This window comes from Cupressus sempervirens, chromosome 10, assembly GCF_028749045.1.
Source record: "Cupressus sempervirens isolate cs-2001-9-10 chromosome 10, ASM2874904v1, whole genome shotgun sequence".
NCBI classification, from domain to species: domain Eukaryota; kingdom Viridiplantae; phylum Streptophyta; class Pinopsida; order Cupressales; family Cupressaceae; genus Cupressus; species Cupressus sempervirens.
In genome coordinates, this window is record NC_143127.1 from 529978220 (window position 1) to 529998990 (window position 20771).

The 20771-nt window shown below is 35.7% G+C and overlaps 1 protein-coding gene across 6 annotated transcripts in view; it reads right to left on the reverse strand.

Annotated features, from left to right (window-relative positions):
- The window catches only part of LOC149534978 (forkhead-associated domain-containing protein / FHA domain-containing protein), a 213450-nt gene extending 203083 nt beyond the window's left edge, over positions 1–10367 (reverse strand). For 3 of the 6 annotated variants that reach the window (XM_089806771.1, XM_089806770.1, XM_089806769.1), the window contains exon 1: positions 8740–10367. In XM_089806771.1, the coding sequence (XP_089662897.1) occupies positions 8740–10280 (1541 nt within the window). In that variant the 5' untranslated portion in view covers positions 10281–10367. The remainder of the gene's footprint in view (positions 1–8739) is intronic. The other 3 variants (XM_089806768.1, XM_089806766.1, XM_089806767.1) reach the window with 2 other exon arrangements.
- Between the last annotated feature and the right edge of the window lie 10404 nt (positions 10368–20771).

The window sequence follows — 20771 nt, forward strand, 5'->3', positions numbered from 1 at the left end:
TCCCCCTGTACCCCGCAAGACTGCAGTCCAATGGTGGCACCGCTAGGGATGTTGGAATGTCGTCCCCATCTTAGGTGCATCAATGAAAATGGGTGGTACATGTCCCTGTGTTAATATGCCTGAATGAGAGAGAACCATAAAGTGAAGTGTCTAATTTGCAACTTGTTGTGTGTTTTATGGCACATAGAACACAATATAAAATACCAAGGATACTCTATCCTCTCTTGATCAAAATCCTCAATGCGCTAGATAGACGAAATCCATGATCACAAAGACGACACCAAGGTTCCAAATTTGTGTGGTTTTTGTTGTACAGGATAGACTCTCATGGTAGGATGATTTACTTTAAACCTCCAAGGAGACTTACATAACTATTCAAGATTTCACTTTGAACTTTTGAATTTCCCTCTTTTTCCAATTTTTTGGGTTTAACAACTATGAAGATTTCTAAAACAAACTACAAAAGAGGAGGGTTTGAGAAGATAATTCCAACCCTAAACTAATTCTATGAGCTAATCCTATGAACAATGGAGACAAGACTGCAAAAAAAAAGAATTTGAAACCTATCCTTGCTTCACCAAACTCGACAACTTCACAAAAATAGTTAATGTCCCCTTTTTAGCACAAGTTCTATGAGATTGTCGTTAGCCTATTTCTTTGTGGTCTTGTAGGCTAACCAGGACATTTAAGGGACTTTGAGGCTATTTGGCCTTGGCAATTTTAGTTACAGGTTGATCCGAGGTATTTGGATGCAATTTTGGGCATACTTACTATCTATAGCAAGTCATTATGGGCATGGCGGACTTCCAGTTGTAGTGCCATATCAATGGTAAATTCGTAATATCGACAAAATCATTTGTTTATCATTGATATAATTAATTATGTATTAATAAAGTTATTTTATAAAGTTAAATTTATTTGTTTAACTCTATTAATGCAGTCTTATAGTTTGTGAAAAATATTTAATAAAATGGCCCCCTTTAATCTATAATACATTTGAAGCATAAATAAAAGTTAGTGGGACTTAAGTGAAAGAAAATAATGTTACATGACATGAAAATATTAAAGAAAAAGCAATCACGATAAAATAGGGGTCGAAAAAGAAATCACAATAAAATAAGGGATGAAAAAGCAGTCATGTGAAAATAGGGGTGAAAAGGCAAAAAACGAAATTATAGGAAATGTCAAAAAGGTAGTTTTGTTTATCCCTCATTGTCAAGATGAGTGAAAAAGAGATTGAAGAGCTCTCTTTCAGCATGCTTGGATAATTTATGAATTTGGTAATATTGTGGAGATTCTTCTCAAGGGCTTGGAGGACGAAAAACCCTTCTTGCTAGCATTCTTCTCACAGTTGCAAGATATCATCTGGAGGATTTGTGAGAGTTCAAGGTAAATCAGTTTGGAGAACATTATATTTTTTAATTAGAGTTAATCTAGGCAATTCAAGGTTTGATTTGAGCAATTGGTGGGGCTGTTTGAATTGCTGATAACTGATAGCCTTTCCAGCATGCTAGAAGTGGTAGCTATAGCCTGTAAGCTGTGTTTTGAGGGTCATAGCAGTCTGCAACAGTATGGTACAGATTTGAGGACACCCTACAGGTTTGATCATACCAATTTGCAAGCCATCTGGAAGTGCTGGACATCTTTTAGCAGGGTTATAACATTAGAAATCTAGGGAGATGCATATTCTGGATTCGATTGTGTGCCATATTTTTGCATCGACGTTTCGAATCACACTCTATGATCCATCATCAGGATATGAAAAGCTGATTTTTTTTCTCCTCCAGCTTTTCATATCCTGATGATGGATCACAAAGTGTGATTCGAAACGTCGATGCAAAAATATGGCACACAATCGAATCCAGAATACGCATCTCTCAACTTTATCTGATTGTGGAAATTTGTTCATGTCAATTAGAAATCTACTCCAACAAGCTGCCAAAGTCTGCAAATATACACATAGTGACCGTACAAGTCCGCAAATTGCTTCCACAATCTGATATCAGCATTCAAAGAGCCACACAGACCTGCAGATAGCTGGGAGGTGACATTGAGGGCCTATTTTTACTATATATGTATTACATGAACATATTTTTTGATGGAATAAGAAATCCAGGTATGCATATGTCAATGGTTTACTGATCTCCTATGCTGCTTCATACCTGATTTGTAATTGTTGAAGCATTAAATTAATCTGAGAGGTTTGTTGAAGTTTGAGAAAGTAGTAGATATTTTAATATTATTGGTGTGAGCATTCTTATGCTATGAATAAGCAAAGACACTTTCCAAACAAAAAAGTGCATTCCATCTGCACCTTAAAATACAAATCAGAACTTAGCATTCAAACTTGTGTGACAACTGTTTGAAAAAATTCTTGCGGGGTGAAAGTGTGAAAATTTCTGAGAAACAACGCAGCATATTACAGTGGTATCAGAGCACATGTATCCTGCCATCCTGTAAAAGGTACCACTTAGAAGATGAAGCCATTTGAGGAGCAACTAATGGAAGGACTGCTAGAATTGAAGCAATGTTGTCAAAGTTATACTAAGAATTCACAAATATATGGCGACACTTTAAAACAATTGCATAAAGAAGTGTATGAGCATCTAGGGTGGTTAAGATCCATCTTTCAAAATAGAGAGGTAAATGAAGAGAATTCTACTCATGCAGAAAACAATGAGAACCAAACAAATGAAAAGAAGTTCATAGCAAATCATTCGAATGGAGGTAGAGCCATGGTAGATAAAGACCAAGTAACAGATTTTCAGAGTGACTCTTTGGACTATTGGATTTTTGCCTATCAATTAGATAAACAACAACAGGGAATAACCAAAATAGATACAAGAGACACACAAAACTACCCTAGGAAAACCCTTCCAAAATTGAAGGGAAAAACCCAACCACACAACAAAAAACACTTTATTGATAATGAAATGTTCGAGAGTACAATGTCTTTCGCTTGATGTGATATATATAACATATAGAGAGACTCTTTATATTACAACTGGAGGTCTCTTCAATTTCCCGAATCATGACTCTTTATTTTCAAATACAACTCTTCATATTTTCATGCCTCAACGCATGTTGTATGACTCGTCTTTATATTTAGTATTACAATTTATCATAGATCTCCTTTTCAATTAAAGGTGACCATAACGATAATAACATCCATATTTCTAGAGATAAAGATATCTATCATAGCTACAATCTCCAACACTCCCTCTTAGCGAGAGAGAGATCCTTAGATAAGCAGTCACACACGGCCGCAACCAAAAAATGTCAATGATAAATTCTAACCACAGATTCATAACATAATTCATGGAATTACTCAACATGAAACAACTGCAAGAATCACAATCAGCTTTCATCACAGACTCACTCAACATGATGCCATCATGAAATCTCTCAACATGACAAACCTGCAAGAATCACAATCAGATATCATCACGTACTCACTCAACGTGATGTTGTCATGTAATCTCTCAACGTGACAAACCTATAAAAATCACAACCAGGTTTCATCACGAACTCACTCAATTTGATGTTGTCATAGAATCTCTCAACATGACAAACTAGTAAGGTTTATAACCAGCATTTTATCACGGATTCTCTCAATGTGATACAATCATGGACTCCCTCAACATGACTTTCAACTCTCATTGTGAAATCTCTCAACATGATGACATCATGAACTCTCTCTACATGATACTCACTATGAAACTCTCATAAGTGAAAGGGTTATCAGAATGACCTTAAAAATATCATTAATTTCACATGAATAAGACCTCATAGTCAGCACGAAATGCAATCGCAATTGAGACTCATTTCCATCAAGAGTCTCAAAATCCTACAATACCAAAATATTAACAACAAATGTAAGAATGGTGCGGATTCAAGGTCCCCTCTTAATCAAAAGTACTTTGATCATACAAAAGGAGATCGCAAATGAATCCTCTCTCTGAAACACAAGCTCCCTTTGAATCTCAACCTCTCCCTCTGAATATGAAATCCTTATCTTGTAGCATCCTACAACCAAGAACATCAAAGAATTAAACAGTCATCCCAAATATATCTGTTTGAAGTATAATTTTCTTGATCATGCATAAATATGAATCAATAAACAATGATTATATACAGAACCAACAATAATGCATACAGTCGTTATACATAGACTCTACTTGAAGCGAGAAACAAAAATTATTCTGACTAAATAATATACGCAGGCTCCTTGAGATTAGTTTAGTCAATAAATAAATACGTAGCTTGCCTCTCTGCTGTTTCCGGGATGAGCAAGCCCATAGTGACAAGTCCCTCAACAACAACATCACTCAACCCTAATTCCCTTATTTTTTTTGGTATCTTTCCCTTACAAGAATATTCTGAGAACTCTACTCCACTAGAAAGCTTAATAAAATACATGATATCTTTCAATAGTCTTTCATTAACATCTTCCAAGTTGTCATGAAATGAAATCGAGGGGCAGCGCAGCACAACAAATCAATTAAACGGTGTGGGAGACGTAAACAAGAACCCAATCCTTCTATAAATCAAGAGCCTCCAACGATAGCCAATTGCGACCAAAGCCTTTCAAGGCATGACACGTAAACCGCTAATCAGCATAATTGTCCATGTTAAAGGTCGCTAATTCCTTCAAAGCTGGTGACATGGACTCCTTTGAAAGCTTCAAATTATTCAAGCCATAATTGCACTTCCTATGCAACCCTCGCACTTTCAACTTGCCATAAACCAAGCGTACATTAAGGACCACTATAGCTAGGCTAGGCAAGCCTACCCTCCCCTTTCATATCCCCGTCCCAAAATTTGATTCAAAATACTCATAATTAGATTAAAAAGATTTTAGCAATAATTTGCGCTTCTAAAGAATGTGGCTAAGCCAAGCACGGTAACACTTAAATCATAGAAAACGCTGAAAACATCGTCATTGAGATGGATAAGCATATTAGAGATGATAAAAGCAAACCAAAAAAGCAATACTCCATCATGAGATACACAAAGCAACATGACAGAAGGAAATCTTATTCATGGAGCGTACGAAAGGTAATCAAGGATGACAAAGGAAAACAGCTGGTACAAAAACCAAAAGAGGCCATAATCATATAAAAATACCTCCCGATGATACACAAAAAGCACACCGAAAAAGAACAAAGCCAAAAAAAAAACATATGAATAATTTACAAGAATTTTCTTGACGGTTAGATCCTGCCGACAGTGCCCAGGAAACAAAAATGAATGCACACAATAAAAGACAGATCAAAGAAAGAAATAACATGCATATGCTCAAGAATGTTTTTCAAAAACTGAAAAACGTGTTTGCTCTTCATCAAGACAGAATAGTACATAGAAGAGGCTAACTCCGAACATACACATGAGATTCGGCTCCAGCACGAGAATATGAAAGGACAAAGACAACTAATATCTCTAGCACTCCACACATATGAGATTTGATCAATACTAAATGACGCCCAAATGAAAAGAAGAAACACATAAATATTACAAATTTTGGAGGCAGACGTTTACAATGTTGGCACATGAATTAGAAGCTGATACGATAATGGATTAAAGGAAGACATTGCATTAAAGAAAATGACTCAAGACATATAAGAGATTTTGAGGTTTACCATAAGGAACCAATTCACAAATCAAGAATAAATACACTTCATTAGTGTCACATAAGAGAAAATGAGAATATAAAGGCACTAAACATAAAAACAAAGATGCAACAAAGGATGAGATATCCAATAGCACCAAATACACACAACCCGGAAGTGAAGATATATATTAGATATGCAGATATCTCCTATAGATAACTACTCCATCCAACACTACACAACTCCTTAGCAAGAGAAAGAGATGCCAAAGAAACAATATTATGAAAAAAAAAAAAGAGTCTATATCTCAAGACAAATCAACGAGGCCAAACTCAAACAAATAAAAAATAATTGAGAACTAATATTTCCAAAATATTGAAATAAACTGACAGCACAACCATTGCCCCCCGAAAAATTTAAGAGATAGATACATAAATTAAGCTATCATAACGTCAACACTGCAATACTTATAGATTGTCTACAAAAATAGCAATTTAAAATAGATACACAAAATAAAGAACTGGAATTTCCTTTATAGCTGATATTTAACTAGGCTTTGATACCATGTTGGATTTTTGCCCATGAATTAGATAAACAGAAATAAGGAATAACCAAAATAGATACAAGAGACACACAAAATTACACTATGAAAACCCTTTCCAAAATTGAAGGGAAAAACCAGCTACACAACAAAAAACACTTTATTAATACTGAAATGTTCAACAGTACAATGCCTTTCATTTAATGCAATATATATAACACATAAAGAGACTTTTCACATTACAACCAAAGGTCTCTTCAATTTCCCAAAACATGACTCCTTATTTTCAAATACAACTCTTTGTATTTCCATGCCTTAACATATGTTGTATAACATGTCTTTATATTTAATATTACAATTTATCATAGATGGCCTTTTCAGCTAAAGGTGACCATAACAATAATAACATTCATATTTCTAGAGATAAAGATCTCTATCACAGCTACAATCTCCAATTTCTATTGATGAGTTTGTGCATGAAGAGAAAGACAAAGCAATAGCCTTGGATTTGAGTTCAGATATTCTTAGAGATGTTGGTCGTGATACCATATGAATCCAAGTAACCACTGGCACAAACCTTAATGAAACCATCAAATACATACTAATCCCATAAACCAAGCATAAGCATAATCAACCTCCAGAATTAATAACATAATCAAATCACTTCAGGGGTGTATAACTCTCACAGGTCCTAACACTATCACTCACAAAGCAAGAGCATCAAGGTTGCATCCATCAGAATGACTTACAGAAATCAAATGGGAGAGGCACTACATATCCAATCCATTGGTGAGATTGTCCCAAATCTAAATTAGCAGTTTCCGTCCACTGATCTATTCATGGAAATCAGAGAGTTTTCACCTACCAATTTCAAACTTAGAGGGATTATTATGTCTTCAAGCTACTTGAACTGAAATCTAATGCTCCAACAAGGAGTAGAATTAAGTTGATAAAATATTTCATCAATGCATTCATTCTTCTCCTTGCTTGGCCTCTCTTAAAATAAAACTTTCCTCGAGATTTCCTCAAGAAACATAACTCTTCAAATGAACCTTGATTATTTGACAGGAACTATTATGTATAATTTAATAATATAGCTTAAGCACTCTTTCTTGTGACACAATGAGTTTTTATTTGTATGATAGGTGTTTGGATCTGTCTTGGTTTAATTTTTTATGGGGGAATTGCAATAGTTGTGTAAGTCTTCTGCTGATATGATTTTGTTTGCTGTTTGTAGACCTTGTGATGTCATTTATAGTAGTTTCAACATGTACTTTGGTTACGATGTTGTTCAGCATTGACAACATTATATGTGACAACGTGAGCTGTGGCAAGTGTGTGTTACAATTGGAATGCAAAAAAATTGCCCATTGATGCTTTTTTCATTAATGTCCTAATCTAAAAAAGTTGGGGTGCTACAAAATCACATTGCCAATTTTTTCATCGAATAAGTTGCAGGATTCCCAATGCTGCTAGTTTTTATTCCACTTGCATGATTCCCAAGTCCATTTTAAATGCCAACGAACTGCTATTTTTTCTACTATTTTTTCAACTTACTTAAACAATGCTTATATTTTTTAATTTTCCATCTAAAACACATTTTTATATTGCAGATTTAGATTTTACAGATGTAAACTAACAAAAAGTAACATTAGATCAATCAGGGTGCATTTAAGGGCATTCACCCTTCAGTAAATATCCATTCCCTTTTTGTCCAGTTAACACCTAATTAGTGATTTATGGTCTCGGTACCTGCTCCTTCTAAGGGTTTTGGAGCTTGATTAAAAGAAATGAAACTATAAACGAAGTGCATGCACCATGATGGCCCATGTGGTCTCATTGCCCTTGATTTGGGTTTTGGTACAAATGTCTCTGCCTTTTGACCTGACCTTTGATATCTTGATAAAGAACATGCCAAGGACATTACACCCAAATTATGTGACTCCAGACAACCTCTAGTTTTGAAAAAACAGAAAGTAAAATCTAATTTTGGGTTGCACTGAATGGAAAATGCAACAATTGTTTCCTTCATTTATCTTGAATAACAATACTAGCATCATTGACTTTCTGTATTCCAGATGATCAACTTGCAAACTTATACTATACAGACAATCAGAGAAAGGATTAGTTTCGTACCATGCATGTAATGGTTGCTATTTGCAATAATACAATAGGCAGTGCTCGTGCAAATTGGCAAAAGGATGAATATAAGGTGAATGAGTGGATAAACTCTTTCAAAAACTAGGGTCAGGCGAAACACCCCAAAGATGAAGGCTTGAATTATCAAAGAATGAGCAATGAAAATTACTGAGGTACATATCAAGGGCTTAATGTATTGATTCACTTGTTATATGTATATTGATACATTATCAATAGGAAGGCAGCAGTAGCAAAAAAGTGGAGGCATATATAGCCGATCCAAGCCATATATACAATTTAGATAATATTTGTCAAACTGAAGATTTGGAGCTAGCATGTTTGTTGGTGTATCGTTTCAAAGACACAACTTTTGATAACGCTTTAAGATACAAAACCCATCTTATGGTTAAAAAGTTAAATATCGAAAAAAGCAAGAAACTGTTTACATACCATAACATATCACTCGAAAAGGTTGTACAAAATATGCCTAGAAGACTATCCACAGGAACCATAAGATCACACAGAGAAATTGTTCCACGATGGTTCCATGAATTTGGTTCCATAAATTCGAGACGATTCAAACAAAATGTTTTTCCAGTAAGGATAGGACCATTAACCGAAGAACCCTTTAGCAATGCATTTTCTTCCATTTCTAAATCATTAACCTTTTCTTTTATTTGGACATCCCCGGAATTTTCTTTTTCCTTGTGGATCTCTGTCTGTATCTCCTTCCATTGGACATCAATCTCCTTGAAATTTGTTTCCCGGTCTGCTTTTTTGCCATCATTTGAATGACAAAACTCTTGCACAATATTACTTTCACTTAAAGATGCCTGTTTTTCAAAACACGTTTCGTCGGTTAATATAATGTTGACATTGTCGTGACACTCTTCCCGTTCTTCATTCGACGGACAGAAGGCAGCTTCAGGGGAGAGCATGTTCAAATTATTCCCTGCACTGAGTTGTTCTTGAGCCTTTCTGTAACTAAAAGCATTCTGTCTGGTTACACAGATAGAAGGTCGCTTCTCTTCTGTTGTAAAAAAGTCCCGATTCGACATAGACAATTTTTGTTGTGCATTTTTATCCGCACATTCTGAAGCAACTTTCTCACATATATCATCATAGACAAATTTACCAACATTTATTGCTCCTTTTTCGGTGTGCATTTTCTTATCGATAAACGGGTACTTTTCTGATATTTCTTGCGAAAATGCTATTCTCCCCTGATCATACTTTCCCACTACATCCTTTTGCACAAACCCTGCATCTAAGATATCCTGTCTACCTTCGTTTTTCAAATCGTCAGTTGTAGTGGATTGACTTATAGCAGATTGTTCTTGAATTTCGTGGCTTTCATTCCTTATTTGTTGGCCACTAATATTAACATAATTCAAAGTTGGGATGACAGAGGACGCCAGCTCCTCCACCACAAAGCCAAGAGATGGTCCAAAAATGGGATGAAGGGAAGGATGAGAAACGAGAGAAACCTCGTCCCCACTACACAAAGCCCTGCAATGCCCCACCTTCATTAGCTTTCCATTCACATACATCCCATTCGCCGAGGGTTTTACATATTTAATCATTGAAACCTCCTCCTCATTACAAGTGGAACAAGACAGCATTTGTTCTATACTTTTCTGAAACAACTTAAAATGGGCATCCGGTATTGTTCCATCAACAACGAAGAGTTTATTCCGACCTAGCGAGAGAGAATGGCAATAGAGTTGGCAGTGCTGCCTGCTTACCCTTACGTCTTCAAAAATGACATCACAGCTGCTCTTAGACCTGCCAAACGTATACATTTTGCCTGGAATTATTTTTAATATGGTGCAGATAGTATTTGCAGAGAACATGGGAACGCTTAGAGGGCGCAATGTATAAGCATGACCCCGTTCTTTCTCTTTCTGTTTCTGCTTCTTCCATTCTTGTCTCTGTTCACATTCCAAAATGCTGCCTCTTTTCGGCGAACAAGATGACAAGCGGTTGGCCATATACCTATACTCCACGTGAAGGCCCGCCCCTATCTACGAATACTGGTGCTTTTATCTCTTAATTTGCAAGCATGGCTGATCGGAGAATTAATACCTAGCTTAGCTGATAAAAAGGGAAAGAGAGTTGGAGAGGTTCGTTGGAGATCGCAACATTTTTCAGCTTTAGATTATTTTACTATTTTTATTTTTTATTCCGACTTACATCAAACTTTGTTAAAAGTAGAGAGGCTATGTACTTATCTTTAACGAAGTAAATTAGAGGCATAATTCTTAGAAGCAAGGGATAGAACAAAAATACAAAACGAATATCACCTTTCAAATTGGTAGATGTCATCAATTGGAGGTTCTATTAGAGAATTGCTTAATTAAAAAAAATATGATTTTATAATATAATAATAATAATAAATCTACAATATATGGATGGCGTTCGACAGTCATGTGTTTGTGTTGCAAGCTAGGGCATGTGTGCCCTAGCTTGTCCCTTATTTTCTATGTGCTCCTACATGTCGTGTGAGCTCGTCTCTGGTTGTTGATCCTTGGCGGTCTTGTGTTCTACAAAATTTTCTTGGGGGCCCTTTCTTGTCCTTTGTGAGTAATTGAGCATGGTGGGGTTTGGTGCCATGCGCTGCTATTTCTCCAAGTGCCTTCATTCAGCTAGTTGGCGCAAAACTTTTTGTCCATCTTGTTCTAGCCAACCCTTGTGTAGGGTGCCCTTTTGTTCCTAGAGGGTTGGCCCTTGCTTCTTTGAGCATTTTGCATGGAGAGTCAAGGCTTTCCCTCCTCCTAGGTTTTGCATGCAAGCATGAACATGTTTAATCCCTCTACATTGACACATATTGGCCCATTAGGGCAGACTGATGATTCTAAAATTGGAGCTCATGCTACTTCTTCATTAGAAATGAATTGTTTTTAAAAAGTAAATGACTACCTTGAAAGATTAGAGCATTGTCTAGTTCTGGTCATCCAACCGGAGCAAGCTTTGAAGGATGTGGAGTATTGGGGCAACTATGCACTCATCTACAAATTTCTTGGTCTCTGTCTCTCTTCCAATGTTAGACTCATGGACACGTGGAATCTAGAATCATGAAGGAGATATGGATATACTCTTAGTAGCTAATAACCACTTTGTGGTTATTTTCTCAAGCATGACAAACACAAATAAGGTGTTTGAAGGTGGTCCCTATATTTTTAATCGTGTTAGACTCTTCATCAAGCCATAGCACATAGGTTTTAACTCTGGTGAAGAGATCCCCTCCCGTGTACCTGTGTGGATTTGTCTCCCTAGGCCTCCATTAAAATTTTGGAGGGAAGATATCCTTCATTCGATTTCACTACTATTGGGAAAATTGGTCGGCTCAGCGAATCAAGCCCAAGACTATAAGGTAATCTCCTTTGTGTGTATTTGTGTTGGTTTAAATAACCCACTTCCAGACTCTATGGAAATTTTCTTAGGTTCATCATCGTGGATCCAACAGTTGGATTATGAGACTTTGTCATTTAGATGTAGAATTTCTCATGAGTATGGGCCCATCTACAACACTGTTGTCCCTACATCAGTGAACCTCCCTAACACCACTCCTAAAGTTGATAAGGGAAAGGCTCCCCTTTATGAAAATCTTGCAAACAGGGAGGGATTTATCTCAGTGAAACCTCGCATCAAAGGCAAAGGTAAAAAGAGAACCTAGTTGGATAGACAAGATGACAACACTTTTAATAGTTTTGAGGTTCTCGATAACATGACCCTAGAGGAAGGGATTACTATTGATATTTCTTCTGGAGGTAAGAGTATTCAGGTTCCTCAAGAGGATGAGTCATGAAAAGATGATCAACCAGTTGGTACTCAGCAAGATGAACAGATGATTATGATTTTACCCCCTCCAGGCCCAGATTGATCTGCTCTGGATATGTCATTGATTTAGGTGGATACTGTTGGAGTTTCTTCTTTTCTCATCTTTTGCAAAGGGATGACAGATAATGGGAAAGGTGCCAAAGCCTCTCCTACTTTGGGCTTGCAACAAAAATCCTTTAAAAAGGGCCCTCCGAGAAGTCTTGAAGGAGGGGAAGAAAGATTGATCAAGAGAAGGTGAAAAATGATGGGGGGTTCAATTTGGGTCCATTAAAATCATTGATTCTCACTTCTCCCAAATGCCTAAATGATTATTTTATCTTGAAATGTGAGGGTGTTGAACAACATCCTTAGAGAAAAGGTTGTTTGTAGATTGATTGATTCTCAATCTCCTTATTTAGTGTTCATTTAGGAAACCAAACTCTCTTTGAATGGTTTAGCCAATTGTGCTCCAAGGATTTGGCCCCATGGCAACTAGCAAGGGGCCTTGGGCAACTCAGGTAGAATTGCCTACTTCGGGGACCCCAAGAAAGTGTTGCCTCTTTGGTGGATTTCAAGTAGGTCATCTATTTCTTTGGCTAGTTCCAACTTGGAGACAAGGGAAAGGTGTTTGTTCTCAAATATTTATACCCCTAATGATCTTCTCAACAAATCTTACCTCTAGAATCACATAGATGATGTTGGTTCCACTGACCCATTTCTTACTTAGGTCATGGCTAGAGACTTCAATGTTGTCAAAAATTTGGATGAGAAGCGAGGCAGGGTTGTTAGGTTGGATCCTTCCTCATACATGCTCAAGACAATATTGGTCACCTAAATCTTGTTGACATCAAACCAACTAATGACATATTTACATGGAATAACAAAAGTGCTAGGGTTGAAGCCATTTCTAAAAGGCTTGATAGATTTATGATCTCTTGCTACTGGATGAATGACATATGGTCTACCACTTCTGAAGTTCTTAACTGGAGGGGTTCTAACCAGCCTATCAAATTATATGTTTCCTCTTTAAGAACCACCAAGAATCCCTCATTCGAATTTCAGCTGATGTGGTTACGATATCTGTCTCTGAAGGATTTAGTGACAAGTTGGCAACATGAGGGAAGGCTTGCTCATGGTACAACCATATTCATGTTTGAGAAGTGGCTTCAATATGTGAAATATAGGCTTAAGAGGTGGAATAAGCAATTTTTTGGGAACCTACATGCTCAAAAAGTTGTGGCTCAATCCATGCTTGATAATGTCACTCACGAAATCTGGGACCATGGCATGACCCCTCATTTGAATCACATTGAATTTGTGCTTTTAAGAATCTAGAAGAATGGGAGTTATGGGAGGAAATTTTTTGGAAACAAAAGTCTCGAATGGATTGGTTTTGGGAAGGAGATAGGGACACTGCATTTTTCCATAACTCAATCAAGGCCCGCAAGTATGGAAACTCTATTTCCTCTCTTGTCTCTTCTGCTAGAACTCATCTCTCTTCTTGGGAAGATTTATCTTAGGAAGTTGTTAGTTATTTCTCCACCTTCTTTACTGGGGGCCTTCTATGATTGATGTGGAAGCTATCTTGGACTGCATACCCCATCTGGTCTCTGTAGAGGTGAATATGGCTCTCCTTTGGCCCATTGTTCTATCTGAAGTGGAACAAGTTGTGTTTAGTATGAAGAAAGGAAGAGCCCCCGACCCAAATGGTTTTCCTATGGAGTTTTTCCAAGAATTCTAGAAAATGTTAAAATTTGATTTTCTTGAAGTGATTCAAGAATCTCATAGGAAAAAACAAGTGTTGAAGTCTTTGAACTCCACCTTCTTGGCCCTTATACCTAAAACTAAAGGTGTTAATTGATTGGATCAATTTAGGCCTATTTTCATGTGTAACACTGTTTACAAGATCATTATCGAGTTGATTGTTGAAAGGCTCAAGCCTCTTTTGGGCTCTTTGATCTCAAAGGAACAAGGAGGATACATTGAAGGTAGAAAGATTTGGCTGGAGTTGTTATAGCTATGGAGAGCATTCATTCCATGGCTAAGTCCAAGGAAAAGGCTATGTTTATTAAGCTTGACATGGTGAAAGCTTATGATCGGTTAAGATGGGGTTTCCTGTAGAGAATTCTTAGAGCTTTTGGTTTGTCTATAGAGTGGATTGAGTGGGTTCTCAACTATGTGATCTTCCTCCTCCTTCGTTCTTATCAATGGGAACCTTTGAATCTTTTTCTTGCTTCTCGAGGTCTTTGGCAAGGGGATCCTTTATCTCCTTGTTTGTTCATTATTATGGTTGAGGGTCTTGGTAGATTCATTAAGTCTCAGGTTGATAAGGGGTGTATTCAGGGATGGAAATGGAATAGTCACCTCTTACTTTACTCTCATCTTCAATTTGTGGATGGCACTACTCTAACAGAAATGGCTAGAACTAATGAGGCTATGAATTTTAGAGGGGCCCTAGATACTTATTTGAATGCTTTCGGTCAAAAAATCAATGAGGATAAATCCTCCATTTTTTGTAACACTATGCTACCCATCCAGATTAAAATTGTTAGGATATTCAAATTTCATATTGGCTCAATTTCATTGTTGTACTTGGGAAACCCTTTAGTCTCGGGCTCACAATGCATAAAGTATTGGCAGGGAATTCTAGACAAGTTTCAAAGTAAGGTCAACCATTGGACTCACAGGTGGTTGTCCTTAGTTGAAAGAGTTATCCTCCTTAGAACTGTTGTTCAGGCTCTTCCTATTTATAGGTATTTTGTGTAGGTTCCTCCTGTCTCCTTTATGAAGGAATTTGAGGCCTTATCTCATCAATTCTTATGGGTTGGAAATATTCTCTTGCCCAAATGGAGCCTTGTTAATTGGGATATAAATTTCCACCCAAAGCATGTTGATGACCTTGAAATCTAGTCCATAGCCCTTGTCTTTAAGGCCTTGGATATTAAATTATATTGGAGGTGATGCAACAACTAAGACCAGGATTCGGCAAAGATTCTCACCCATAAGTATCTTTTTGGGGTTGATAGTCACAATGTACCTCGTCTTCCTTTGGCTGGCAAAGGTTCCAATATTTGGAACACCCTCAAGACTCATGTATAGCTTATTAAAGATTCTCTTTTTTGGATATGCAATAGTGGTTCACATGCTATGTTCTAGTAGGACTCTTGGGATGGCCACCCTCCCATTCTCTCCAATCACCCTGAACTCCAACCCCTTTCTCACATTTTTTCTAATGTTGGGAGGACAAATGTAGAACACTTCAAAACTGTTAGGCATATGGGTTAGATGGAGACAACTTGTTGGAAGAAGCCACATGAGTGGCCCTTGGGAGGCTCACCTAAAAGTCATGCAACTCTTGCCAACATATTGGATGGTAGGCGATATTTTCCCACTAATGAGATTGATATTCTTGCTTGGGCGCCTAGTCCAAAAGAAAAATTCACAGTTGCCTAGGGTTATGCCATTCTAGATAGAAAACAACATGTCTTGGATGTTGTGCCTTGGTGGAAGAAGGTTTAGAACAACTTCTCTTGGCCTAAGTGCAACTTTCTCTTATGGCTAGTGGTTCAAAAGAATTATCTCACATGGGAGAATCTTCATAAGTGAAGCTTTCAGGGTCCCTCTATTTGCTCTCTCTATTTCTGAAGTGAGGAATGTGTTTCTCACCTATTTTACATATGTTCTTTTTTAAGAGAAATTTGCCACAATTGGTGGGAGTGTTTACAACATGGTTGTATCAATGCTACTTCCCTAATTGACTTCTGGCAACTTGGGTAGATCTCTCGCAAATACTATTTTTCTTCAAGTGGCTTGGGCTATTGAGCTTGCACTCATTATATGGAATCTTTGGCTAGAAAGAAATTGTTGTCCATCTTCTACAACTCTAGTTTGAGAAGTTTACGATTATAGCAAAAGATTATGATTGGGATTTAGGAGACTATTTATGCTAAAAGTGACATGTCCATTAATATTGATCCTAGTGATCATAACATAGTCAGCCTTGAAGATAATGGTAGGGCTAGCAGTACTTCGATGAGATCCCATTACGCCAAACATGAAATCTCCCAAGAAGGAAGATAGATGCCCCCTCCTGTTGGTGTCCTTAAAATCAATACCCTTGCGAGGAAATCTTGGGCATCCTGGCATTGGTGGCATAGGAAGGAATTGTGAGGGGTAGATTGTATTCCTCTTCTTCAGTTATAAAGGGCAATTCTCTAACAATGTGATGGAGGCCCTTGCCAATGAGGAGGTTGTTGAAAGAGGTTGCTCTCTTGGATGGAAGAGGATAATATGTGAGTCAAATTCCTAGATTGTTGTGAATTTTCTTAATGACCAAAGAGTTGATTAGGTTAATTGGCAACTAGCCTCAATTGTTAGGCAAATTTTGTACCTTCAGAGATATGTGGGTTTTATCTCCTTTGTTCGTATCCCAAGGGAATGGAATGGTGTGGCTGATATTCTGGCAAAGTGGGCTTCTAAAAATGGTAATGATTTGAATATTGGCAAATGAAACGGGTGTCCTAGTCACTATCTTGATATCTTGGACAATCTCTTAGACACAAACAATTCTCTATAATGTTGTTTTTTGTGGCTTTGGTTGTTGTCCTGGCCTTGTCGAGCCTCTGGCTCTTGTATATTTCTTAGTTTCTTGAATAAATTTGTACCCCTCTTTTAAAAACAAATTTCAAAAAATCTACAACGTATATTACATCTAGAATAATATAACTTTGAAATCATCCAAAAAAAGTAATTTATGAAAAAAAGTGGTATGATAAAATTATTTTTCAATATTTAAGAGTTAAATTTGAAATATAATGCTAGTGGAGGAAATGTGCTTGAAATTAGGGATTAAAAAAAAGGTTTAATATAATAATAAAAATCATTTTTGGAGATTCATAAATCCACATATAAGAGTCCAATTCAATCAACCAATTGAAACATAAAAATATAATATAGCAAACTTATCAAGGTAAAAAATTGTCATCTAGTTTTTAAAAACCCTAATATTTATATAAAAGAAACAAATAAAATAAATTTTAATTGATATATTAGAGTTTATTTAATAACACGTTAATGCAAGAAATTCAAAATATGTCACAACAATACTTAGCCTATCGACAAGTACTAATAATGGTGTAAAAAAAATTATTATTTCACTCTTGGCTTGACAATTTGCTATTCCATGACATGTGAAAAACATGAGAAGTAGTAGTGGTAAATGCAAACAACGAGCAAAATAAGAAATATGAACAACGAGCAAAATAAGGAATATGAATAGTGGAAAAAAAAAAAAGGAATATGAATGTCGGAAGTAGTCAAATTTTCATTATTTTAAGATTTGAAAAAAATAAATCTAAAAAGTTTGATGTCTTCATTTCATGTTAAACACATCCAAAAAATATATTGTCTATGATGTCTCCGTTGCATGTTAAAAAAGAATTGAAAAAAAAGTTTTGGATGTAACCCACTTAAGAACATAATTATTACAACACCAACAATGTTGTATCAAGATTAGTCAATTAAAGAAAAATATGTTTATAGGGTAACGATTGTGCTCGTCATTTAGAATGTTGGAGTTCAAAAATGAAACCAAAAGCAATGCCAATAAAAATATATTGACCCTATTTAAAAAATAATATTGTAGTTTCATCAATGGACGAATGAATGAATGAAAGATTTTAATAACATCTATGATGCCAAAGCAACCTATCAGACCACTTGGAAATAAAACACACTCCCCAGACAAAGGTTGCAAGAATATTAGGCATTTTGAAGTTTCTTCTTTAAGTCTTCTCTTTGATAACGAATGTCGATCACTAAATTTGCTGGCATGTTTAGATGTGTTTCCTCAAAAAGTGTAATGCCTACCCCTAGTTGACTTTTCTTGTCATACTGACATATTCTTTTAAGCTAGTTTTATAATTGTGTTTTATGATTATTGGTACTTGGTTACTAGATTTGATTAAATGTGTTTTATACCCAGTTGTTTATATGTGATGAGTTACTAGTTATTTAATGTGTTTATGTTTATTTCGATGATGATATATGTATGTTTAGTTAGTGATTTCAGTTATTTCATGATGTTAGTTAGAGGAATGATTTATATGTAGTTCTATGGTTACTTTCCCCATACTTGCATGTGTATGGTGTACATGTATATTTTCTTTATGTTTGACATTTTTGATGTGGTTAACGAAGGGAGTCGTAGTCACCTGCTAGTTGGGATCTACACGATGTACCACTTCCTGCCATTGCTTTTTTAGTTTAGAATATATGTATTTGTACATGCATGGATTTTATGTAGATTGTAGGTACTGGGAATCGACTTACTTGAATTGCCAAGATGAGTGTACCCTATCATAGTATTTCAATTATATAAGTGGGGAGATAACTCTTGAGTCTAAGTCCTAACCTAAGTCAACTGTCCTAGAATGTAGGATAAGCATCTAAGTTAGTTTCACCTTTTCAAATTTGGCAAGTGACGTGAATTCATGATTTTGACCCTAGAGTTTGTTTTGGTATTATTTACTTAATGATGAGTTTTTGTATTTCATTTTGTGAGTTTGTGATATTTTCTATTATAATTAAATCAAGTTAAAAGAATATTTAATGAAATTTTATAAAGAAAATTGAATATTTAATTAATTGAGAAATTAATTGAATATTTAATTAATTGAGAAATTAATTAAATAAAAGAATTAAATTTAAAAGATTAATTAAAGTTATAATTTTGGTATTTTATATTTATTTAATTTAATAATAATTTATTTAGGAGTTTAATTTTAATAATAAACTCTAAATAATATTATTAGTTAAATTAATAAATATTATATTAAAAATGTCTCGTATTTTTAATAAAGAGAGAGTAAGCAATAATTTAATAAAGTTTATTTTAATTAAATTACATAAAGCTTATGCATGAAATTAAAATATAATAAATTCATTAAAGAGAGAAAGCAAATTAATTTAATTAAAGATATTTTAAATTGCCAAAAGGTGTGCATGAAATTAAAAGAGATTAAAATATAATAACAGATAAAGATCAACGAGTTCCCTCGCGTGATTGCACAATGAGAGCCCCAAATTTAGGGGATAACTCTCTATTAGAGATCTAGAGCTCGTTTTGCAATAACACAGGTTTGGAGGAGCCGATTTCTGGGAAGAGGGGTTTTGAAAGGAAAATGAATTGCTTGTGAGTTTTGTGTAGTTGATTTGTTTAGCATCAGATCCAGGTAGGATCTTGTGGGTTTGTGCCATAGATACTCATTCTTTGGTTTCTCTGTCTTCTCCATGTTTGTGAATCTATTTTCTAAATTAAAATGAATTTTGAAACCCTTGTATGTGATTTATCATTCTTCATTTCAGAAAGCTCTATTTATGAATTGAATCTGAAACCCTTGTTTGATAAAAATCAGTTTCCATTATTAAAATTGTCTGTAAGTTAAATTTGAAACCCTCATGTTGAAATTATCGCTTTTCGTTTCTTGAAAATATCTATGAATGGATTTTAGTTTTTAGATACCCTTGTTTAAGTGTTTCAAATCGAGATTTGGGTTTTGAAAAGGAAACAAATTTTGTTTTGTAGAATTTTACTGGTTGGTTCGGGTTTATATACAGAGTTATATTGGGAATTTTATCAAATATATATATATATATATATATATATATACAAAGTAATTGGAAGTTACAATGTAATTATATTATTAAATATATATATAGTTTTGGTGGGAGGGGACCACCACCCCACCACCCCCGTTCTCCTTTCTCCTTTGTCGCAGCTACCAAGGTAGCGACTGTCGTAGCAGTAACTGACATTGGCAATTGAGCCGCTAGGTGGCTATCCCATTAATGGGAGATGCAATATGTAATCACATGGAGTCTTTTACAATTTTATTTATTTATTAAAGTTTTATTTTATTATTATTTTTTGATTGGTAATAAGATATATTTTATTAATATTCAAAAAATTACAAGCTCCTTTACATCGTTTCAAAAAATTGCTTCCTGACATGTCATCTCTTTACATCTGCCATCTATGCTACACCCATACTTACAAAACAGAATTCCCAGGGTTAACTTTTTACAATTTGATCTTTCAAAAACTTTCCCTTAATCTGAATTACAAAAACCTGACAAATTTTATTTTTTTAATCCCCTATGAACATATTATCTACAGTTTATCAACTTTTAACCCATTCAGAGCTCCTTCAACTTCGCTGACCCCAGCCGCTGCATCCGCTGACTTCCATTGAACTACAACGCCTTTTTCGGAAGCTGGAGAAAGGATTTCAAAAAATAGACTACCATTTCGCAGCTTTCATATTAGCACGAATTTTCGTGTAAGGGAGAGAGTTCATCTTGCTATCATAATTGCCCAAAACAAAAAATAGCTAACAACCTCCATTCCATTAGGCTCTGTTGCCTCCTCTTGCCGAACGCTTCTTCTTTGGAACAACCCAGTTCGCTAGCTCCTGGTGTCCTTGCGCGTTGAAATCTATGATGGCACTCTTTAGGGTATTCCATGCTTCTCGGCATTCATTAACATAAGCCTCTTTTTCAAAAAACCCTTTTGGCCAATTTACAAATTGGATAACTCCTCTCTCTCACCCTTCCGCCGTGTCTTCATAGTCTTCACTATAGTCAAAAGCCTAGCTCGGGTGTGC